At 41.9% G+C, this 25,347-nt stretch overlaps 1 protein-coding gene across 1 annotated transcript in view; it reads left to right on the top strand.

Annotated features, from left to right (window-relative positions):
• Positions 1 to 2,004: 2,004 nt before the first annotated feature.
• The window catches only part of LOC133424995 (ectonucleotide pyrophosphatase/phosphodiesterase family member 2-like), a 71,497-nt gene continuing 48,154 nt past the window's right edge, over positions 2,005 to 25,347 (top strand). The window contains exons 1-4 of the mRNA XM_061715627.1: positions 2,005 to 2,055; positions 2,434 to 2,539; positions 14,903 to 15,058; positions 24,970 to 25,095. Of these exons, the coding sequence (XP_061571611.1) occupies positions 2,038 to 2,055; positions 2,434 to 2,539; positions 14,903 to 15,058; positions 24,970 to 25,095 (406 nt within the window). The 5' untranslated portion in view covers positions 2,005 to 2,037. The remainder of the gene's footprint in view (positions 2,056 to 2,433; positions 2,540 to 14,902; positions 15,059 to 24,969; positions 25,096 to 25,347) is intronic.

The following is a 25,347-nucleotide window of genomic DNA, read 5'->3' as shown; positions in this document are numbered from 1 at the left end:
TCTGTGGAACAGCTTAGATACAGAAATTAAAATGTGGAGCACGTTATTACAATTCAAAAGCACCTATAAATACTAAATGATTAATACATATAAAACAAAGGTATAATACACAAAGGCATGTATATATGGACATGTGTATGTATATGTATGTATATATATGTATATACAGTATGCGTGTGTGTATGTATGTTTGTGTATGTAATATTGCAAAGATTAGGAAAATCGCAGAGTGATGCAGAAAAACTAGTTCATGCGTTTGCATCTTCTAGACTAGATTACTGTAATGTGTTGTTGGCAGGATGTCCAAGTAATTTGCTGAATATCCTCCAGCTGATCCAAAATGCAGCAGCGTGAGTGCTAACAGGAATCAGCAGGAGAGATCACGTCTCTCCAGTGTTAGCGTCGCTCCATTGGTCCCCGTAAAATTCAGAATCCAATTTAACATTTTATTACTTGCTTCTAAAGCCCAAAACGGCTTAGCTCTGCATTATTTGCAAGACCTGATAGTTCCTTATGTTCCTGGCAGAGCTCTCCGTTCTCAGAGTGCAGGTTTACTCGTAGTTCCTAGAGTATCTAAATGTAGATTTGGAGGGCGGGCGTTCTGCTATCAGGCACCATTACTATGGAACCAACTTCCAATCTGGGTTAAGGGGGCTGACACCACCTCCACCTTTAAAACTAAACTTAAAACATTTCTGTTTAGTAAAGCCTATAGTTAGTGTTTAGTAAACCTCTAGCTGGTGTTGGTAAATCTCTAGTTAGTGTAAACTCTAGTGTGTTAGAGTCAGTAGTCATAGTCGCAGCTATAGAACAAGACTATAATAGTTAGTCTCAAATATAGCTTGGTGGTAGATATGCTGCTATAGGCTTATGCTGCAGGGGGGACCGACATGATCCACTGGGCGGTGCCTCTCACCCTTCTTCTCCTCTCCTTTTCCCTGCCTCTCTTCTCCTTTTCCACTTTATTTATTATAAGTATCTCATAGCTATCATTTTTGTCCATTGTTCCTGTAGTTTTTTCTGCTGGGCCCCCTTTTTTCTCTTTTGTGCATGTTTGCAGGCCGGAGCTTCAGGAGCTGCGTGCTGGCCTGTTCATGTTCTGGGTCTCTGAAAAGCGTCTAGAGACAACATCTGTTGTATTAGACGCTATACAAATAAAATTGAATTGAATTGAAATTGAATATGTGTGGGTATGTGTATGTATGTGCTTATATATATACTGTATGGAATGATATTTAGTGATGACATGTGGAATATGCTGTATGTTTGTGTACAGTTATTTTGTTTATACTTGGGCAACTTTTCATATGGATTTATTTATGTATTTTGTTTCATTCACTAAATCCTAAATGCACTAGTTTATAAAAGCTAATATTTTTTTATGGAAAAGGGTAGGCGTCATAAGCTTAGGCTTCAGTCTACACCTTTTGGTCGTTGGTTTTTAGTTAAAATTGTATATATATATATATATATATATACATATATACATATATATATATATATATATATATATATATATATATATATATATATATATATATATATATATATATATATATATATATATATAAAATAAAATAAAATAAAAATATATAAATATATATAATTTTTGGTGTGTGTGTATATATATATACATATATATATATATATATATATATATATATATATATATATATATATATATATATATATATATATAAACCAAAAATTATATATATTTTTTTGTATTACACTGACGATTTACACCTGTACTTTGGGTTATTTGTGTTGTGGAATAAACTAAACTAAACTACATAAAGAGCTGGGAGGTGTCCTGACAGCAGTAAACACATCTGGGCTCGGACGGGAGTCGTCCTCCACACAGACACCAATGGGATCCCGGTCCGCTCCTGCAGGCGCCTCCCCGTTCCTCCTCCTCCTCCTCCTCCTCCTCCTGCCTGCTCTCTCCTTAACGGCTCTTTTCTCCGGTGGTCTCTCGGTGTTGAAACCAGCCTCTCTTTGTGCAGCACAAGACTCCATTCAGCTCATCCAGGAAACATGCTGCTGCAGAAACTGGTACGGTGAGAGTCATCTCAGGAAAACTGTGACCCGGGAACCCGGGAGCAGGACTTGTTATTGCTTGAGCCTGTGAGGAGGTTGCTCTCTCTTCTCTTTCTTGCTGTGAAACATTGCATTTGATTCCGTCTGTCAGTCTTAAGAGACTTTTAACTAACTAACGGCAACACTCATTTCCTTTCCAAAGCTTAGTATCTGGTAAGCTTTTGCTGCAGAGCTGCAGATGTCTGAGGGATCCTAACTTTTACTGCATCATTCATGGTTACATTCTCTTAAAAATGGGCAAAGCATGAGTGTTTGAATGTTTTTAGAGGAGCCCCCGCTGCAGTCTCTGTGTCAGTGCATGCTCTCATGTCAGCTTTGTTGTCGTCCTCCCAGTTTGTGTGGATCCTGTCGGTCCTGTGTGGCTCTGACTTGTGCTGGGGTTTCGTTTACGGGCGTCTGAGACGCTCAGAAGAAGACGGGCCCTCGGCCAGGACAGAATGTAAGTACGCTGCTCCGCTGAAACATGGACAACATCGCTGAACTGCTTGACCCCGAGACGTTTGTTCAGCAGCCGCTGCCTTGAAAAGATCCCCGTAACCCTTGACCCCAGCAAACGCCTGGCTCGATATCATAAAAAACATCATTTCCTTCCCTCTTGTTATTGAAATAGATTCATGCAGCGATGACTTCACCTTGTTGTGTCATTTTAAACTGAAGAAAGTGGAATATGTAAGCGATAATGCCCAACGAGGTGTACGTTATCAGAAATATATGGACGACGCGGGGGCGAGAACCGTCCGGCGCGACGGTCACTTACCAAAAAACATAAATATTAAATCAGTTATTCGCTTTAATGTGTTTTCAGTGTAAATCATTAGTTTTATAACAAACCACAGCTGAGCGGCTGAGCGACTATTTAATCTCTCGTCTGCAGCCGTTGGAACCTGGTACATTACAAAGTTTTTTAACAAGCCATAAGTCAGTTTCCTTGGTAACGGGAGATATTCTAGTCCACTCAGCTCCGCTCGGCTATTTTCTCTTCTATCCTCTTCTGCATCCCAGTCATCAAAATTGTTAAATACACCAAATAGATTAAAAGAAATGACGAAATCCCTCATGTCACTGTCCTGCGAAATCCCCATGTCACTTATAACCTACACCTACCAGTCAATCAGAATGGAGTATTCACACAGACCGTGGTATAAATATTCATAAATAGTTCATAATCAGCACAGAAATGCAAGCAGGTGATATGTTTCTATTCTATCATGCAAATGTTGAACAAAAATGTTTTGATATTTAGTGTTATGAACAGTTTATAGAAAAATGGCTCGTTAAGCTACATTTTAAAGAACTTTGTTTCACAAATAATCTTTTATTGAGATGTTGGAGTGGCTCAGGTCGGGTAGTGAGGGTCATTAATGTAACTATAATGTAACACCAGTAAAAATAACTTTTGAGATATTTATTGGAGGTTGCAGTTCATCCTCAATAGGTGGCTGCATTAGAGATCACATGACCAACATGTAGTCAGATGAGAAGTGATGCTGCTGAAGAATTTATCCTCTTTCAAGTGTGTTTTATTAGAGCACATTAAAATACAGTTGCAAATTTACAGTACACACACATCAGTGAGCATAGAGTACAGGTCATGGTGCACTTTTCTGTTTTCTTGGAACATAATAACTGAGGAAACTGATAGAAAATGTGGAATGCAAAATACAAAGAAAGAAAAATAGTTAAGAAGAACAATAGATACATTAAAGCTGCAAGCAGCGATGAACGGGCCCTCGCGCATGCAGTTTTCACCAATAAAGGTCAAGTACTCAATACTGAGTCCGATGACACCACCCACGAGTCTTTATGTCAAACCATTCAAAAGTTATGACAGAAATGGGCCGCTCGGTGGCGCAGTGGGTTAAGCAGCAGCTCATATACTGAGGCTACAGTCCTCCTGCAGCGGTCGCAGGTTCGAATCCCGGCCTGCGCACCTTTGCTGCATGTCATCCCCATTCTCTCTCTCTACCCCTTTCCAGTCTGCATCTTCAATAAAGGGCCACTAGAGTCCAAAAAAAACTTTAAAAAAAAAAAAAAAAGTTATGACAGAAAGTAGGAACTATCAAATATGGACCAATCAGATGAAGGGTGGGCGTGCTTTTTGGCGTCTATCGTCGCCACGGTAATGCGCTTGACTGAGAAAAGTAATGCACATCGTCACAGGATGGAGACGCACATTTTGATGTATAACACACCTGGGTGCACGTTACGGTTCGGGCCGCATTAACGGCCGAAGAACTGGCATAAATTGCGCCAAAATGACACGATTAATTGAAAATGGCCGACTTCCTGTTCGGTTTCGGCCATGGCACCAAGAGACTTTTCTTTAAGTTGCGACACATGATACAGGTGTGTAGCGATTTTTGTGCATGTACGTCAAACCGTATTGTGGGGCTTGAGGCACAAAGTTTTCTAGGGGGCGCTGTTGAGCCATTAGGCCACGCCCATTAATGCAAACCATTAAATATCAAATTTTTCGCCAGGCCTGGCTTGGTGCAAAATTTGGTGACTTTTGGGGCACGTTTAGGGGGAAAAAAGGCCCTCATTTCTTCAGAAAAATAAAAATAAAAACATCTACAGATACAATAGGGCCTTAAAAATACATAAACAGCCCCCCACCCTAGCCAGTCTTACTCTTACGTCTGAAAGACAGGGGACCAAATGTTTTCAAAGTAAGCGAGTTTATCCAGAAGAGTATATTTTATTCTTTCTAAGTGATGTTCCTAAAATAATAATGAATGGATCGGTCTCTAGCTGGATGTGAAGTATTTTGGATTATAAACTGAATATATTAAACAAATAGGTCTTAACCTTGGCCAGCACAGGCCAGCATGCAGCTCCTGAAGCTCCGGCCTGCAAACATGCACAAAAGAGAGGGGGCCAGCAAAAGAAACTATTGGAACGATGGACAAAAACGATAGCTATGAGATATTTATAATAAATAAAAATGGAAATGGAGAAGAGAGAAAGGGGAGGGGTGAAGAAGGGTGATGGGCACCGCCCAGTGGATCATGTCGGTGCCCCCCTGCAGCATAGGCCTATAGCAGCATATCTACCACCAAGCTATATTTGAGACTAACTATTATAGTCTTGTTCTATAGCTGCAACTATGACTACTGACTCTAACACACTAGAGTTTACACTAACTAGAGATTTACCAACACCAGCTAGAGGTTTACTAAACACTAACTATAGGCTTTACTAAACAGAAAGGTTTTAAGTTTAGTTTTAAAGGTGGAGGTGGTGTCAGCCTCCTTAACCCAGATTGGAAGTTGGTTCCATAGTAATGGTTCCTGAAAGCAGAACGCCCGCCCTCCAAATCTACATTTGGATACTCTAGGAACTACGAGTAAACCTGCACTCCGAGAACGGAGAGCTCTGCCAGGAACATAAGGCACTATCAGGTCTTTCAAATAATGCAGAGCTAAGCTGTTTTGGGCTTTATACCCAAGTAATACAATTTTAAATTGGATTCTGAATTTTACAGGTAACCAATGGAGCGACGCTAACACTGGAGAGACGTGATCTCTCCTGCTGATTCCTGTCAGCACTCACGCTGCTGCATTTTGGATCAGCACTTCGCAGAGGCAAACTGTCCTCCACTTTGCGTCGGACGGTTCACGCCCCCGCGTCGTTCATATATTTATGTCAATGTACACCTCGTCGGGCATTATCCCTTACATAACCTCTCCTTAGAATAATGAAGACGGTGTATGATTTTAAACTGGATTAGACAGTGCCTAGCGTTATGAGAGCACTTATGGATGTGTTGTGAAGAATTGATCCTCCTCAGCTTATTTCCTGTGAGGGTGTGACTCGGTGCTCCCGCTGTTTTCTGTCTCTTCTCCTTTTGACGAGAGAACGTCTTTATACCGCTCTACCTTGAGTCCACATGAAGTCAGCATTGAAGCTCATTCTGTGCTCCACCTTCTCACACCCTCTCCAGTCGGTGGGGTAAACTCCCGCAGCACCAGACAAAGGCTGGATCTGTTCGCTGTGTGCTACATTTGTACCAAGGAAGCTGAAATGCATTTGTGGTACACTATTCATGTTTTTTTGCAAGAAAATGTGCTTCATTTCATGTCGGCCCACCGTTCTTCTTCCCCCCTGAGCAGCTTTTGTGTCAGATGAGAGGAAGTTAGGGTTAGTGTTGGGTTCCAGTGAAACAAAGAGGAAAAAGTCCTGGACAATTTTGTATTACAGGTAATGGTGGAATTCTGAGTCAGCATTCAGCCTATTATGATCCTGTTTCTCTTTATTGGCGCAACGCTGAGTCAGCTAACCTTTTTCTATCAATTCAATACAATTCAATCCAATTTTATTTATATAGCGTCTATTACAACAGAAGTTGTCTCCAGGATCTTTCCAGAGATCCAGAACATAAACCCCCGAGCAATTATTACATAACATAACATAAACGTTGGCAGGTAAAAACTCCCCTAGTGGGAGAAAAACCTTAAGCCAAACAGTGGCAAGAAAAACCCCCCTTTAGGAGGGAAGAAACCTGGACCAGGACCTGGATCATAAGGGGGGGAAGAAACCTGGACCAGGACCTGGATCATAAGGGGGGAAGAAACCTGGACCAGGACCGGGATCATAAGGAGGGAAGAAACCTGGACCAGGACCTGGATCATAAGGGGGGAAGAAACCTGGACCAGGACCTGGATCTTAAGGGGGTAGAAACCTGGACCAGGACCTGGATCTTAAGGGGGTAGAAACCTGGACCAGGACCTGGATCATAAGGGGGGAAGAAACCTGCACCAGGACCTGGATCATAAGGGGGAACCTCCTGCTGAAAACCAACTGGACAGAGATAGGGTGAGGAGTTTGGTCACCCGGGAGGAGCTCGGAGTCGAGCCGCTGCTCCTTCACATTGAGAGGAGTCAGCTGAGGTGGCTTGGACATCTGTACCGGATCCTCCTGGACGCCTCCTTAGGGAGGTGTTCCAGGCATGTCCCTCCTCCCTAGGGAGGAGTTCCAGGCATGTCCCTCCTCCCTAGGGAGGTGTTCCAGGCATGTCCCTCCTCCCTAGGGAGGAGTTCCAGGCATGTCCCTCCTCCCTAGGGAGGTGTTCCAGGCATGTCCCTCCTCCCTAGGGAGGTGTTCCAGGCATGTCCCTCCTCCCTAGGGAGGTGTTCCAGGCATGTCCCTCCTCCCTAGGGAGGTGTTCCAGGCATGTCCCTCCTCCCTAGGGAGGTGTTCCAGGCATGTCCCACCTCCCTAGGGAGGTGTTCCAGGCATGTCCCTCCGGGAGGAGACCCCGAGAAAGACCCAGGACACGCTGGAGAGACTATGTCTCTCTGCTGGCCTGGGAACGTCTCGGACTCCCCTCGGAAGAGCTGGAGGAAGTGTCTGGAGGAAGAGATGGAGGAAGAGCTGGAGGAAGTGTCTGGAGGAAGTGTCTGGAGGAAGAGCTGGAGGAAGAGCTGGAGGAAGAACTGGAGGAAGAGCTGGAGGAAGACCTGGAGGAAGAACTGGAGGAAGAACTGGAGGAAGTGTCTGGGGTGAGGGAAATCTGGGCTTCTCTGTTGAGACTGCTGCCCCCGCGACCCGGGAACGGATAAGCGGCGGATGATGGATGGATGGATGGGCCAGAGGGTAGCTTCCCTATCCCTGTGGGCCAGGGATCCAGCTCTAACTGTTGTTCGGGCTCATGCACCAAACAGCAGTTTGGAATACCTGTCTTTCTCCACAGGATGTCTGTGGCGCTGGGTCCATTGCTTTGGGGTATTCCCTAAACAAATGGAGTGAAAGTTTGATCTCCTTTGCCGTAGGATTTGCTCCAGGCGGGAGATGAACTTTGTCCCCCTCAAGAGATTGATAGGTGGATCATTGTGGCATCTGCCATCCATGGTAATGCGGAGCCTGTACCAGTCTTTTGTGGTGAAGAGGGAGCTGAGCCAAAAGGCAAGGCTTCGATTTACTGGTCAATCTATGTTCCTACCCTACCCCTAAGGTGACAAGCTGTGTCTGGTGACTAAAAGAATGAGATTGTGGCTTCAAGTGATGGAAATTAGTTTCCTCTGCACGGTGACTGGATTCTCCCTTATGCCGCTTCTTATGCCCAATCTCTCTCACTCTCAAAAAAGGTGGGGAGGGAACAATGAAATAAATAAATAATAAAATAAAATAAATGAATAATGAAAAATTGGAAAGCGGGCAGACCCCCCCCCCCCCCCCCCCCCCCCCCCCTCAGGGTCTGGGAGTTGCCCAGAGTAGGAGAAGCACAGGAGGTCGAGGGGAGAGGAGGTGGGGGAAGGGGAATAGGGGGGGCGGGGGGTGGGGTGGAAGTAAAAAAGTAAAAAATTTATATATATATATTTTAAAAAAAAGGGGGGCTTTCCTTTCACTGCCATCCTACCTGCTTCTTGCTGGGGCTCCCGGTCGGGCAACTAGAGTCTGGTGGGGGCCTCCTGCTGGTGGGGGCCTCCTGCTGGTGGGGGCTCCTGCTGGTGGGGGCCTCCTGCTGGTGGGGGCCCCTGCTGGTGGGGGCCCCTGCTGGTGGGGGCCTCCTGCTGGTGGGGGCCTCCTGCTGGTGGGGGCCCCTGCTGGTGGGGGCCTCCTGCTGGTGGGGGCCCCTGCTGGTGGGGGCCTCCTGCTCGCTTCCCTGACGCCCCGGTCTGACCTCACCCCTCATTGCAATACATAAATGACCAATTCTAACTAATAATTATTACTGGCATTATCATGATATATTGTTTCATATTATTATATTATGTTATGAAATCTCATGGGATGTTAAACTATAGTATTATTATATTGTTATATATTATAATATGGTGATACCATTTTCTTATATGTTATAATTTTTTATAAAAATTATGTTATATTAGGATAGTACTATATTATTATGCTATATTTATATGATGTCGTGCTACACCACTCTATATGATAATTATTTATTTGTTTACTCTCGAATTAATATTCTCAATTTATGTATCTACTTTCATCATCTTATTTACACGCACACACACACACACACACACACACACACACACACACACACACACACACACACACACACACACACACACACACACACACACACACACACACACACTCATGTCGTCTTTTGTCGTTGTTTGCACTGTATGTTAATAAATAAAAAAATAAAAAATAAATAAAGTAAAAGAAATTAGAGAAGCTTCAAGCGGTGACGCTTTTTTTTTTTAGTTTGTCTCCGTCCTGCTGAAAAGTCATTTGGAGCCGTGAGCAGCTATGAAGAGACAGAGCTCCTGGTAGATCTGGTCGTTCCTTATCTCCGTCTAGATCTTTTTAATTCTCTCCTCAGCACCAGGTTTATGAACATCTGACCCTCAGAATTGGATCATGAAACAGACTTTTGCTGCCATTGCTGGTTGAATAAAATGAATAAAAATCCGTCAGAGTCTCTTTCTCTGATTTCCTCCTCCTAACTCAGACGTCTGACTCCAACCCCCCGATCAATCAGTGGCCTGTAGTGTGATGATGTCAGATACAGCCGACTCAGCAGCTTAGAACCTCGGCAGAATAGATACAGAGAAGTATCTACTCAGCACGTTAGACCCCTAGTGGAGAAGCGCAAAACCAAGGCGAGTCGATTGGGGCTGAGTAGGTACTAGTGGAAAAGCACCATTAGAGATGGGTTGAGAAGTTCAGTCATCTGTGAGAGACTCGGAGAAGAGTTGCTGCTCTTCCACATTGACATTATATCTCTTGCTACTCCTGGGAATACCTCGGTATTCCCTACAGTACTTTCTTATCTGAGCTGGAGATGTCCTGCTGTTGAGAGAAAGACGTGGCGATTTCTCCTTATATCCTCTTTTAAATTGTCTATGGCACAATGACATTTATTTGCTGATTCAGAGCAAAAAAAAAACAAAACAAAACAAAGTTCACCAGCTGTTTGTGGTTTTATGTAGACCGACGAACAAAACAAAACCTCGATTTCAAAAACACACACAGATTTCGAGTCTACTGAAACATTACAGTTAATGATCAGAATAAAAGTATCCTATTTTTCAATCTTCATCACCATACAACTTCACAAGCTCAATTTGTTTACCTTAAAAGCGAAAAGACATGGTTGAAAACTGTGTTTGATGTTTTGACTACAACATTCAATTTAATTCATTTTTTTTTAATTAAAGCATCTATTACAATACTAATTGTCTCAAGACACTTTTCAGAGACCCCAAACATGACCCCTGAGTAAATAATAAAGAAACAATGGCAAATTAAAAAAAAGTCCCCTAATGGGAGAAAAACATGAAAGCCAAACAGTGACAAGAAAAACTCTCCTTTGAGGTCACGTATACACATTTACAAAAACGGATATTTCCACCTCTACATTTTGAAAAATACCATAAATTACACGAAGCTGCATAAATAACTGTTAAGGTGCTATGAGCAGCCAAACCTACAGGGGGCAGTGTACCGAGAAGATAAAGACATGCTTCCAACGCCTTACAGACTCGTGGTCTCCTGTTTCTTTAACAGTCCATCTGTTATCTCGAAAGCTTGGCCCTCCATCAGTTCATTGCGACACACACACACACACACTCCACGCAGCATTAACAACTTCGAATGCAGTGCCTTAATTAATGCACGTGGAGCACAGATGCAGAGTCACACTAGTTGCAGAATGTAGCGTAGCATCCCGCTGGAACTAAACACACAGACTCACTGGAAACTCAGATATCCTCAGGTTCTCTCTGTCAGCATGTTTCTCCTGCACAAGGAGCGTGTTGTTAGAAATGTAGCACGAAGTCTAGTCCATGTCCCTCTCAGATCTCCAGCGTGTCCAGTCAGGTCAGGGGGGGGGCTCTCACACTGCAAGCCAGGAGCCAAAATGGGTCATGTTCTTACATATGGCTAGAGAGGGAAAAAAGCTGTCCTGTACTCAAAGGCCCAGTCCCAATCCCCCCTACCCCTACTTTTCAGCACTACCCCTACATTTTGCGCGTTCCCATGAGGGTAGTGGTGTCCCAATTCCTCTTTGCATCTAGGGGGAGTGGGGATATCGTTGTTTAGGGGGTATCAATCTAGCCCTTCACAGCGAGGGATTTCAGATACTGACCAGCTGACCGAAGGCTAGAAAAATTTCCCAGAATGCTTTACGTCATCATTTGCAGACTGAATAAAAAAACAAAAAAACATGGCGGACATTTCTTATTTTTTAGTGAATAAAATCAATATTTTGAGTTAGTTTCTGCATAAAAATGTGTTTTGATTACATTTCTAGTGAGAAATATATATTTTACTTTCATAATATTCACTCAGTGGATGTACATAATCACTAGTTTGCCTGTTGTCGCGAAGATCTCGCCAGAATAAAGGCTGATTTATGGTTCCGCGTTACACCAACGCAGAGCCTACGGCGTAGGCTACGCGGCGACGCGCGCCGTACTACGCCGTACCCTACGCCGTACCCTACGCCGTACCCTACGCCGTACCCTACGCCGTACCCTACGCCGTACCCTATGCCGTACCCTATGCCGTACCCTACGCTGTAGGCTCTGCGTTGATTTAACGCGGAATCATCAATCAGCTCCCGAGCCGGCGGCTCTCATCCCCGAAAACGCCGGAGCAAATTTCTTAACAGGCGTTATTTGGATAAACTGAGCCCAGGTTGGGGATCTTAACGGTTACTTTTACACCTGAAAAAATATTAAAACTTAATAAAGTGGCATATTAACAGCGCTACAGCTGAAATTAAAACAGCTTTTAGCTCTGGGCTTCCTGATATGGTGTGACGTATGTGCAAACGTAACTACGCAGTCGCTTACGTACCCGAACGTAAACCACGCAGTGACGGAGCAAGTGGTGTCCCAATCCCTAGGGAACATTACAAGGACCCTACGCCTGTGTAGTGAGTGGTAGTGAGTGAGGGCTAGCGGTAGAATGTAGGGGGTGTATAGGGATTGGCCCGAAGTGTCACCTACATAAGTGCAGCTCGGCTAGTTTACCAAAGTATGACCGTCACTCTCAAACCAGTCCAAAGACTTTAATGTATGATCTTTCATCTGTGGGATTAAATATTGTCACGCTCTGCGTTCTACTGTCTTCTGTCTGTCTGTCTGTTGGGGTTTGTCTCTATCAGTTTTGCACATCGAGAGACTGAACTTTTTGCCCATTCCTCCTTGCAAAACAGCTGGAGCTCAGTGAGGTTGGATGGAGAGCGTTTGTGAACAGCAGTTTTCAGTTCTTTCCACAAATTTTCGATTGGATTCAGGTCTGGACTTTGACTTGGCCATTCTAACACCTGGATATGTTTTTTTGTGAACCATTCCATTGTAGATTTTGCTTTATGTTTTGGATCATTGTCTTGTTGGAAGACAAATCTCCGTCCCAGTCTCAGGTCTTTTGCAGACTCCATCAGGTTTTCTTCCAGAATGGTCCTGTATTTGGCTCCATCCATCTTCCCATCAATGTTAACCATCTTCCCTGTCCCTGCTGAAAAAAAGCAGGCCCAAACCATGATGCTGCCACCACCATGTTTGGCAGTGGGGATGGTGTGTTGAGGGTGATGAGCTGTGTTGCTTTTACGCCAAACATAACGTCTTGCATTGTTGCCAAAAAGTTCGATTTTGGTCTCATCTGAGCAGAGCACCTTCTTCCACATGTTTGGTGTGTCTCCCAGGTGGCTTGTGGCAAGCTTGTGGCAAATCCAGCTTTAAACTTCTCCACAACAGTATCTGGGACCTGCCTGGTCTGTTCCTTGTTCTTCATGATGCTCTCTGCGCTTTAAACGGACCTCTGAGACGATCACAGTGCAGGTGCATTTAGACGGAGACATGTTTACACACTGGTGGATTCCATTTATCCTCATTAGTCATTTAGGTCAACACTGGATCATTCAGAGATCCTCACTGAACTTCTGGACAGAGTTTGCTGCACTGAAAGTAAAGGGGGTGAATAATTTTGCACGGCCACTTTTTCAGTTTTTTATTTGTTAAAAAAGTTTGAAATATCCAATACATTTAATTCCACTTCATGATTGTATCCCACTTGTTGTTGATTCTTCACAACAAATTGCAGTTTTATATCTTTATGTTTGAAGCCTAAAATGTGGCAAAAGGTCACAAAGTTCAAGGGGGCCAAATACTTTCGCAAGGCACTGTATATAAAGAGAGAAGGAGGAAAGCAACCAAATTCTGCAGTGTCTGTACAGCCGCCTGGATGAGCCGTCCAGTGTGATCATTATATGTGATATGTGATATCATAGCCCTGCCCACTCAGAATCCTGCATAGATAATGAGGTTAGAGAATGGAAGATAAAGACATGGTTTAGAGGCTGAATTTCTAATTTATTTAGCAAAAACAATCAAAAGCTTGTTTTTAAGACATTCAAGGCCTGTTTAGAATTGATATTAGATGCCATAATAGGTCCCCTTTAAGCTTTCTTGTAGCAGTAATTATGTGCACCAACACACACAACAGCAGACATGTCATTCTCTTCAGAGTTAATACAAGCTGTAAACTGTAAACCTTAGTTTTCCTGTGGAGAAAGGAATTACATCTTAAAATAAAAATTAATTATGAATTATTAAGCTTTTTGAAAGCTTTAGTGATAGCATCCGCCGCATGAGGAAACTCTTGTGAGTGAAGCAAAACTCTTAACACTATAACTACAAATGTCACTCGTGAAGCGACTGACATACACACACACACACACACACACACACACACACACACACACACACACACACACACACACACACACACACACACACACACACACACACACACACACACACACAGTAAGTGGACTGGTGACATGGCTTAGCACTAACGATCCAGGTGAGGAAAACCCTACCTATGGGTGGCCGTCCACACCGAGAGGCTCCACCGACCACGACCACAAGGAGCATCGCCACAGAGACCCCCCCAACCCGGAGAGACCAGGACAGACACCACACAGAAGGTGGAGTCCCACCCCCAGCTACCCAGGCCTGAGGGACCCCCATGACGACACCCCCATGGGCAGAGCAGGCACACCTCCCAGTGTGGACGACCCCCCTGAGGAAACACTGGAGCTGAAAACTAAAAGATTAAAAGAAAGTTAAAAAAAATGCATAAAAGTGTAAAATTTTAGAGAAATCTATACAAAACTTAAGATGAATAACAAATAACATAAAATAGAATAAAAGTCATTAAAAATGGATTAAAGGTTTAAAGATAATAAAAGAGCTAAATAAATAAACACAATAACTAGATGAAAAGATAAAGCCTGATTTAAGGTTCTGCGTTAAACCAACGCAGAGCCTACGCCGTTGCCGTGACGCCGTCGTGAATCCGGACTTCTCCGCGGTGCAATACCCCCCCAGAGCACTAGTTGATACTTTGTTTAGCTTCCAGCTTTTCCGGTCACAGTGAATCAAAGTGATAAGGACAACTATTGTGCAAAAAACCAAAACAACCCCCAAAAAATAAAAAATAAATCACCCACACACGAAGAAAAGAGCGGAGCTTCCGCCATTTTTTCGTAGCGGTGTATCGCGTCATTCAGGCAGCCAATCAGCACAGAGCCTCATTATCATAGCCCCGCCCACTCAGAATCCTGCATAGATAATGAGGTTAGAGAATGGGAAGATAAAGACATGGCCCAGAGGCTGAATTTCTAATTTATATAGAAAAAACAATCAAAAGCTTGTTTTTAAGACATTCAAGGCCTGTTTAAAATAGGGATTAGATGCCATAATAGGTCCCTTTTAATGCTCAGTGGCCAAATATGTTCAGTGACCGTCTGCAAGCTTTGATGTGGAGAAACAAAAATTACTTAAAGGTGATTAAAGAGGAAAAACCCTTTATCTCTTTTCCTCAGATCGCTCTGCGTCTCAGTACCTGCCAACGTCGGGCTCCTGCAGGAACAGGTGCTTTGAGCTGACCGAGATGGAGCCGTCAAACTGCCGCTGTGATAACTTGTGCAAGACCTACAATGGCTGCTGCTCGGACTTCGACCAGCTCTGCCTTCAGACAGGTACTACGTTGCCTACACTTCTTGACATTCCCCAATTGTTTTCCCAACCTCTCAACCCAAATTCCCACATAGTTTCAATTCCTCTCTTATTACTTTAATCTCTCAGCTGTGATTTAAAGACCTTAAATGTCTCCCAGATTGTTGGCATTCTTCTGTCTGTCAAGCACAAGGGAGTCAAGGCTCTCTGTGGCGTAAGGTGAGCGGAGAGAGCCAAATAAAACAGGCAGGATCAAATGCTTAAGATCTGGAGATCGCTTTTTCATCTGTTTCTATTTGAGTCTGAGAAGCAAGGAAAGGATCTGCTTTCTTTTCTTTTTAACAGTAATTTCTTTCACATCTGCAATGATCTCAAAGCAAAAACAAATCCAATAGCCTCAATTGTTGCTGCCCATCATTCTGGAAATGCTTTTAAAATGAGATCAAATCTCCAGCAAGAATGAATATTCACAAGTTTAAGACATTCCAACAGCTGCCCGTCATCCCAGGAGTGCACATATCCTGATCTGATTTCTTTGCTTGATTTGATCTTTCTTAAACTAACATCTTTTACATGCCCACAGGATGTTTCTCCTGGCCTGTGGTTGAAGGATTGAGAAACTTTCAACACTTTCCAAAGAGAGACTCTTAATTATTTGCTTGGTTATATTCAGAGGTAGACATTTTAATGGCTAGGTAGAGCATCTTAGACTTTGTGAAATGCATGTTAGTATTAATATAATTAGGGCCCGAGCACCAAGGGTGGGAGGAACCTATTGTATCTGTAATGTTTTTTTATTATTATTTGGGCCCGAGCACTTACAGTGCGAAGGCCCTATTGTATCTGTAGGAATTTTCCTTTTCCTTTCCTTTTTTCTTTCTTTCTTTATTTTTCCGACAAAAGGAGGGCCTTTTTTCCCCCTAAACGTGCCCCAAAAGTCACCAAATTTTCATGCAAGCCAGGCATGGCGAAAAATGTGATATTTAATGGTTTGCATTAATGGGCGTGGCCTAATGGCTCAACAGCGCCCCCTAGAAAACTTTGTGCCTCAATCCCCACAATACGGTTTGACATACATGCACGAAAATCGGTACACACCTGTATCATGTCGCAACTTAAAGAAAAGTCTCTTGGCGCCATGGCCGAAACCGAACAGGAAGTCGGCCATTCTGAATTAATGGTTTAATTTTGGCGAAATTTATGCCATTTCTTTGGCAGTTAATACGGCCCGAACCGTAACGTGCACCCAGGTGTGTTATACATCAAAATGTATAACACTCAGTCAAAAGCGTTACCGTGGCGAAGCTAGACGCCAAAAAGCGTGCCCCCCCTTCATTGGTCCATATGTGATAGTTCCTACTTTCTGCCATAACTTTTGAAAGGTTTGACATAAAGAGTCGTGGGTGGTGTCATCGGACACGGTTTTGAGTCCTTGACCATAATTGGTGCAAATTAGTCCCGCCCCTTCTTCTGATTGGTCGATATCTGATAGTTCCTACTTTCTGCCATAACTTTTGAACGGGTTGTGATAAAGACATGTGGGTGGTGTCGTCGGACTCGGTATTGAGTACTTGACCTTCATTGGTATGAATTAGCCCCGCCCCTTCTTCTGATTGGCTGTCCCTATTTTCTGCTATAACCTTTGAATGGTTTGACGTAGAGAGTCGTGGGTGGTGTCATCTGACTCGGTTTTGACTCCTTCACCTTAATTGATGCAAATTAGCCCCGCCCCTTATTCTGATTGGTCGATATGTGATAGCCCCGATTTTCTGCAATAATTTTTGAATGGTTTGACATAAAGACTCGTAGGTGGTGTCATCGGACATGGTTTTGAGTCCTTGAATATAATTGGTGCAACTTAGCCCCGCCCCTTAATCTGATTGGTGGATATCTGATAGTTCCTACTTTCTGCCATAACCTTTGAATGGTTTGATATAGAGAGTTGTGGGTGGTTTCATCCACTAAATGTCCAGGCCTGAAGAATCTACATGCCAGTCATACAAGCTTCCACTGCAGCCTGAACGTGCACAAGGGTGGAGGACTGTTCATCGCTGCTTGCAGCTTTAATTATTTTTATCATTGTTTTTTTTTTTTCCACAACAAAACTGGCTTTTTCAGAGCTTTGTCAAGCTCCAGAATACATAAATGTCTCCAGTGACATTTAAAAATGTTGGACACTAAACATCTAATGTTTTATGACATCTGTTTCAACTACATTTATTGTGGTGATTCTAGCACTGTGTTGAATGTTGATGATTTGTCATGAATATATGGTCAGCTAGAGCTCTAGATTAGAGCTCAGATTTCCTGTGTATGATCAGAGTCAGATCTATATACTCATAATAAATGCTCATAATCATAGCATCACCATGTGCTGAAAAGAATAAAGTAGATTTTTTTTGTTGTGCTTTGCCCCTTAGAAGGATTAGACGAATGTCAGATATTGTGAGGAAGTTCTTTACAAGTTAATGATGTCTCACAACAACATCAGAAAGTGTAAATAGAAGAGCATGGTATTGGTGGTTAATACGGAAGCGTATTGCATTCACTTGAGAAAAAAAATCTGCTCTGTTTTTCTGAATTAATGAGATAATTATCTCAGAATTCCGAGAAAAGTTTTAATAAAAAAAAAAAGTACTCTGTTTTTCTGAATTAACGAGAGACCTCACAACTTGCAAGAAGCTGTCATTCACTTGAGAGCTGGATTTCATGGAAGCAAACATGTTCCTGTCCAGTTTAATCCAGTTTTATTTTGCTTTTGGTTTGAAACATTGGGAGATACTCTTGTCTTTAAGTTATATAGATTGCACAGGCACCTCAGGACTTTGCGGTTGTTCAGACGGAAAGCCCATTCTGATCTGCTGGACATTGCAACTTTTCTCCAGGATCACTTTTCTCGGAATTCTGAGATAATTAACTCGTTAATTCAGAAAAACAGAGCAGATTTTTTTTTTTTCTGATGTGAATGCTTCCGTAGCATAAGACCTACTTAAGACAAAAAAAGATTGCAAGCCTGTGAAAGTCAAAAGCCTTGAGATGTTGAGTCCTGGTCATAGTTTTACTCTACAATATGTTACCTTGTTCTGTAAAGGAAGTGAGACAGGTTTAATCTGCAGACATGCCTTACACATGAATGAGTTGAATCACTGTTTTCATTTAAGCTACTTTTTTCTTTTTTGGATCAAGACTTACAAACATCCAGATATGAATGTTACCCCTGATTTTCCAGCTAAACAGGTAATTGTTATGAGCAGGAAAGGAGTCATAGACTTAATGGCACACACTTAAACATTTTCTCTTTTTTTGAGCAAGCTGTAGGTCTTTGATGTCTTTTCTTCTTCTCTTGTTTGCTGTGGCAACAACGCAACCCCACCACCCCCCGCTACTTCCATCGTTGGTGGTCTGAATTAAAGTTTTATCCTCCTGCCTGTTGGTCTTTGGCTCACCACAGCTGAGCAACACAACAACCACTGTAATCTTCCCAGAACATGACATTTTAATCTCATCCTGACAACGTCAGGTCTTACCTACACTAGGCCTGTGTTGAAAAAATCTATTTTCCGATTTTGAATCAATTCTCATATTAATTCCTAAAAATAGATTTGTATGTCTAAAGATTACGTTTTTTTTTCATCATTACATTACAACTTTTGGTATTTTTTGTTTATGCCCAAAAAAGGAATGTTTTGTTGGACACAAATATAACTACTGCCATGTTTTTGCCTTTAAATATGTTTAAATGGGGCTTCCGGTTTGGCTGATGGAGTGACCAGACGCACGACGAGATCGCTCTCCCAGACATATCACAACTAACCCATAAACTAACTCAAAATTCAGTATCATTCGATAATAAGAATAGATGGATGAGGGAAGAACACTTATAAGCCAAAAAACTGAAGGAAAGGAGTCTACGAAACAGGAAAACACGACGGCGACCAGAGTCAACAGCAACGAAGAACTAGAAACAAACATGGCGCCCGCGGACATAATTAAGGCAATTAACGACTTAAAAACTGACTTAAAAGGTGACAACAATACCTTGAGGCAAGAAATCACGCAGCTTGGACAAGAAATCAACGGTAAGCTTGATCGACTCGGAGCAGAAGTTCACAGTCTAACGGACCGGGTGGAAGAAGCTGAGTCCAGGATGGAGACAGTCGAGAGATGGGCGACTGATGCGACCGAGGCTCTCGATACCTGCCTTAAACAGCAAAGAACCCTGCAATATAGACTGAACGACCTCGAGTCAAGATCCAGACGTAATAACATCCGTATCTTCGGAGTGGCGGAAGGAGAGGAGGGAGAGGACTCGGTGCCGGAGTTTGTCGAGGCGCTCATACGCTCCAAGCTGCCGGTCCCGGAACACACGGAGCTAAAAATACAGCGCGCCCATCGAACCGGACCTCAGAGACCCGCTCCGGATAAACCCCCGAGAGCAATCATTATCAACTTTCAGGAATTTGCGATCAAAGAACGGGTTTTAAAAGAGGCATGGAAGAAAACCAAGGCGGGAAAAATCCAGCTGAATAACAAGACCCTCTATTTTGATCACGACTACACGGCAGAGGTTGTTAAGAAGTGCAAGGGGTATAATGCTATTAAAAAAGCTCTGAAAATGAAGGGAGTCCGCTTCCAAACCCCTTTTGTAAACATGCGGATCCACTGGGAGACAGGAGCTCGATTCTACAGCAGCGCTGCGGAGGCGAGAGCGGAGCTGATGAGACGGGGAATCACGGTGGAGGAGGAGGCGGCCCTGCCCGCAGGTGAGACTGACTGGGGAGCGCGCTTGGGAGAGCTGCTGGGATCCTGGCAGACGGTGACGGGACCTCGCGGGGCGGAGGCTGACGTCACCCAGAGAGCGAGGAATAAACTTCAGGGTTTTCAAAGTGGACGGGCCGGCCAGAAGTGATTCAAAGAGGTGATATGGATATTTAGAAAAAAAAAAAAAAAAAAAAAAGAGGAAAGAGGAAAAACAAGAAAAAACAAAAAAAAACAAAAAAAAAACACAACACTCTAAGCTGGTGTGATTATTGCTACTATGAAGCTGGAATACAAGGACTGAAGTGGAGTAAAATTTGGCTTTGTATATATTTTCAAGTTGTCTGGGAGAGACAACCTCATGTTAGTTGGACTTTAGGATGGTGGGGCTAGTCTCATGCGACGGCTCAGCCACCCTATTTTTAGGGCCCTTTCTTAGTGATTGGACTTTCCCTCGACCCACCAACGGGGTCTCGGTGAGGAGTTATCCCCTCCCAGTTTGGAGGTCAGTTATTTTTTATGTTCAGTTTGTGTTGTTTGGTTTTATTCTTTCTTTTTCCCTTGGGTGGGGGCAACACTATTGCAATGTCATTTTTTTGTTTCCATGTTTAAATAAATAATGTCACATAATTTGAAAATAGCTTCGCTAAATGTGAATGGCTTGAGCAACCCGGTTAAGAGGAGCAGGCTGCTCGCTAAAATTCGGAAGGATAAGACCCAAGTGGTTCTCTTGCAAGAGACACATATGTCAAAACAGGAACACGAGAAGTTAAAAAATTTTGGGTACTCAAATTCATATTTTAGTTCATGTAAAAATAGCAGGAAAAGAGGGGTGGTGACGATGATAGCTAATTCAGTAAACTTTGAACTAATTAAAGAAAAAAGAGATGATGCCGGTAGATATGTAATAATCAAAGGCAGGGTGGATAATGTTTTGGTCACCTTTGTGAATGTCTATGTTCCTCCGGAGAGTGACAGAACTTTTTTCAAAAAATTATTTGACTTGATTATTTCTGAAAGTGAGGGCATCCTTGTCTGTTCGGGGGATTGGAATACAATTTTGAACTACCATTTGGACACAACAAGCACAAACAGACACAGATCCCCAAAATCAAAAGACCTGAATATCCTGATAAAAGAGGCAGGCCTGTTCGATGTCTGGAGAAGTATCCATGCAAGGGATAAAGAATTCACACACTACTCGGCTACACATAAAGTACATTCTAGATTGGATTTTTTTTTGATGAATACCATAGATAGGCACAGGGCTCATGAATGCACAATTGGAACAGCAGATATATCGGACCATAATATTGTCTATCTGAAAATATGCTTAAATAAGAAGCCAAGGAGTACAATATGGAGATTGAATACTGGAATTTTAAATAAAAAATCCACAGTGGAGGAAATTAAATTTGAAATTAAAGAATGTATAAATGACAATAATGATGGTCAGGTCAATCCAACTACTGTGTGGGATACAGTCAAAGCAGTTATGAGAGGTAAGCTAATATCAAGAACAGCATATATGAGGAAGGCGAGGACACTGAAATATGACCAATTAGAGATGGAATTGGAAAAATTGGAAAAAACTCAACCTAAAAGTGACAACAAAGATTTAATAGGGACTCAGATCAAAGACGTGAGGAAACAAATAGAAAATCTAATGAATGAGGAACTAGAAAAGAAACTGAGATTCTCAAAGCAAACCTTTTATGAATCAGGCCCACGGGCAACACGAATATTAGCAAGGCATCTTCGCACGCAACAAATAAAAAACTCAATAAATAAGATCAAAGATCCTTTAACAAACACAAGAAATTTATAGGATTTTTAAAAACTACTATGAGACCCTATATACACAACCTGAGGGGGTTGATGTTGACGAAATAGAACATTTCCTGTCGTCACTGGATCTCCCATCACTAGGCACAGAGCAAAATACATATTTGACCGCCCCTATTACAAGAGATGAATTGGATAAAGCCATAGGTAAACTGAAGTCTAATAAGAGTCCCGGGAGCGACGGTTACCCAAATGAATGGTACAAAATATTTAAAGAAGAGATCGCCCCGGTACTATTGGAGTCTTTTAACTGGACGCTTGAAAAAGCTATAACTCCCCCATCCTGGAGGGATGCGTTGATATCGGTTATCCCTAAAGAAGGGAAAAATAAAGAGTACTGTGAGTCATATCGCCCAATATCAGTTTTGAACGTGGATTATAAAATATTTACATCTATCATTACAAAACGACTGGAACGCTACCTGCCTGACTTGATACATGAAGATCAGACAGGCTTTATAAAAGGAAGACAAACGCAGGACAATATCAGACGAACCCTCCATATTACAGAACATATAAATAAACACAATATAAGCACTGCTCTGATCAGCTTTGATGCAGAAAAAGCTTTTGATAGGGTCAGCTGGGCCTTCCTGTATAAAGTATTAGAGAGAATGGGATTCAATGATAAATTCATTAAATGCATAAAGGCATTGTGTACTGACCCATCAGCTAGAATTAAGATAAATGGACATCTGACGGACGCCTTTAAATTGTACAGAGGGACTCGCCAAGGTTGTTGTGCTAGCCCCGCCCTCTTTGCGATTTTCTTAGAGCCGCTCGCTCAAATAATAAGACAAGATGAAGAATTGACGGGAATCACGATGGCAAAAGAAGAACACAGGATAGGCTTGTTTGCCGATGACATAATTACCTTCCTTCTGGACCCAAATAAGACGTTTATCAAATTAGTAAAGACTATGGAAGAATACGGATTGATGTCAGGCTACAAATTTAATATATCAAAAACTCAGGTATTGACATTTAATTATAAACCAAGTAATGAAATCAAGAAGCAATATAACTTAAATTGGAACACTAAGTCAATAAAATATCTAGGAGTTCAAATAACCAAGGAATTTGACAAAATTTACGAGCTAAACTATAATCATATAAATGATAAAATACAAAGAGATGTAGCAAAGTGGTCAACATTAGTATTAGACTTCAGTTCACGAATTGATGTGATCAAGATGAATCTCTTGCCTAGGTTGCTAAATCTATTCCTATCACTCCCAGTTAAAATACCAGATTCACAATTTTCAGCATGGGACAGGCTGATATCAAGATTCATATGGGCAGGAGGCAGACCCAGGATAAGATTTAAAACCCTTCAACTGGACAAAGAAAGTGGAGGATTGGCGTTGCCAAGTCTTAGAGAATACTATTACGCTGCACAGCTACGATACATAGTATATTGGTGCTCCCCGAGTTATCAAGCCAGATGGAAGGACATCGAAAAGAATATGAGCCGGGTCCCCCCACAGGCTAGATTAGGTGGAAAAGAACATATGGATTTTAAGGACGAAAATACAATTATGAGAGAAACATTTGAAACATGGTATGTTGTGATCAAGAAATACAAGCTGACTGGAGAGAGTAAGCGGTTGATTTGGCCTTCATACACATCTAGATTCAGTCCAGGAATTTCAGATAGGACCTTTGAAAAGTGGAGAGATAAGGGGATAACAGCTATGTTTACACTTACAGAAAAACAACACTTTAAATCATTTAGACAACTTAAAGATGAATATGGATTAGAAGATCGTGATTTATACAGATATCTGCAATTAAGACACTTCTATGACACAGAAATTAAGACAGAAATTTCATTGGAAGGGAATGATGTGATTGAGGTGTTGACAGGAGCTTATAAGCAAACTCCTTCAAGAATTGTTTCCAAACTGTATAGAGGTTTAATGAAGCAACAGGGGAGAAATACAATGTATGTAAAGGCAAAATGGGAAAAGGAATTAAACATTGAGTTGTCAGAGGATGATTGGCACTCCATGAATAAGACCCAACACACGTCAACAAGCTCCAAAGGATGGAGGGAATTTGGTTGGAAAAATTTAATTCGATTTTTTATTACTCCAACAATTAAAAATAAACAATTGGGTGAACGACAATATTGTTGGAGACAGTGCGGGCAATTGAGTGCCAACCACTCTCACATTTTCTGGGCATGTATAAAAATGCAAGCATTTTGGGATGGGATCCTAACAGCCATGGAGAAAACTTTGGGATATAAGATCCCTAAGGATCCATGAGTTATGTACCTTGGACTGATACCAGGGGATGTAATTAGCAAAGAAGACATATACATCGTTAAGATTCTATTTCTTGCGGCTAAGAAAGCCATTACAAGAAATTGGCAGAAAATGGACCCACCTGGCCTGAGACAATGGCGTGATATTGTTGAGGAAATACGATTAATGGAACAGATTACCTACAGTTTACGACTCAAAACAGAGCTATATGTTGTAAGATGGGCAAAATGGTGTCAATATGTAAGACAGTAGTGACCCCCCCCCCCACCCGTTTTTGTTTTTGTTGTTTTTCTTGTATCTGTCTGTTGATTTTGTTACCAATTGAAAAATGGAAAAATAAAGTTTAAAAAAAAAAATATGTTTAAATGTATGAAAACAGTAAAGTTTTCAGTTATAAATTGCATAAATTGTCTATATTTCATTACTTTATGGGGTTACATTTGGTGTTGCATTCTTGGGGTTACATTGTCTTGGGGTTACATTTGCATAAAATGCTAAAAACCAAATTTAAAAAAATTAAAAACCGAAACAGACCGAAAATGGAAAAAATTTAAACGGAATGTGTTAAAAAATAAAACAGATTTCATCCGTCTCTGTTTCCTCCCTGGATCTGTTTGGTAATTCTGCCCCATGATGTTTCTGAAAGCAGTTCTATCAGCATTCTGGGAGCTGATTGGTCCTTACAGCATCATTAGCTGCAATACTTGCTGTTGAATCTTAATATAATACTAGTATTAATATGTTTCAGAACTACAGTCATATAATTCATGCAACAGCTCAAAAAACAGTTTTAATAACACTAACACAAATCAATATCGGAATCAAATTGAATCGGATCGAATCAAATCTTGATAATCGATTCTGAATCTTAAGAATCGGAATCGAATCGATTCTTGACATTTGAATGGATCCCCAGCCCTAACCTACACCAAAAACTACAAACTCATTGCCAGCTTCAATAATCTGCAGGATTAAACAAACCTATGTGGTTTTGGAGTCTGCAGCTTTTGTTTTCTCATGTTTTATACATTGTTTTATTCCTCTGCTCCTCCTACGCACAGATGGAGGATATGAATGCAGCAGAGAGCGGTGTGGAGAAGCCAGAAACGACCAGCATGCCTGCCACTGCTCCGAAGACTGTCTGATCAGAGGAGACTGCTGCACCAACTACAAAAAGATGTGTAAAGGTTTGGAACTTTGTACTGTATATCCTGTAATCCTCTAATCCTCAACAACTCCATGGGAGAATCAATTAATCTAAAGTTATTCAGATAGTTTTTATATTCCCATGTGTCAAGAAGGAGATGATGTCTGGAATGAATTGGTCTAAAATGATTGTTACGAAAACAAATGCGTCAGATTTTGATTCCTTTTTATGTTTTGTTATATTAATGTTGCAACAAAATATAACAGTATTTGAATCTGAAAGTTTCTCTGAA

This window comes from Cololabis saira, chromosome 3, assembly GCF_033807715.1.
Source record: "Cololabis saira isolate AMF1-May2022 chromosome 3, fColSai1.1, whole genome shotgun sequence".
Taxonomy (NCBI): Eukaryota; Metazoa; Chordata; class Actinopteri; order Beloniformes; family Belonidae; genus Cololabis; species Cololabis saira.
This window is presented reverse-complemented; position numbering and strand designations above follow the sequence as displayed.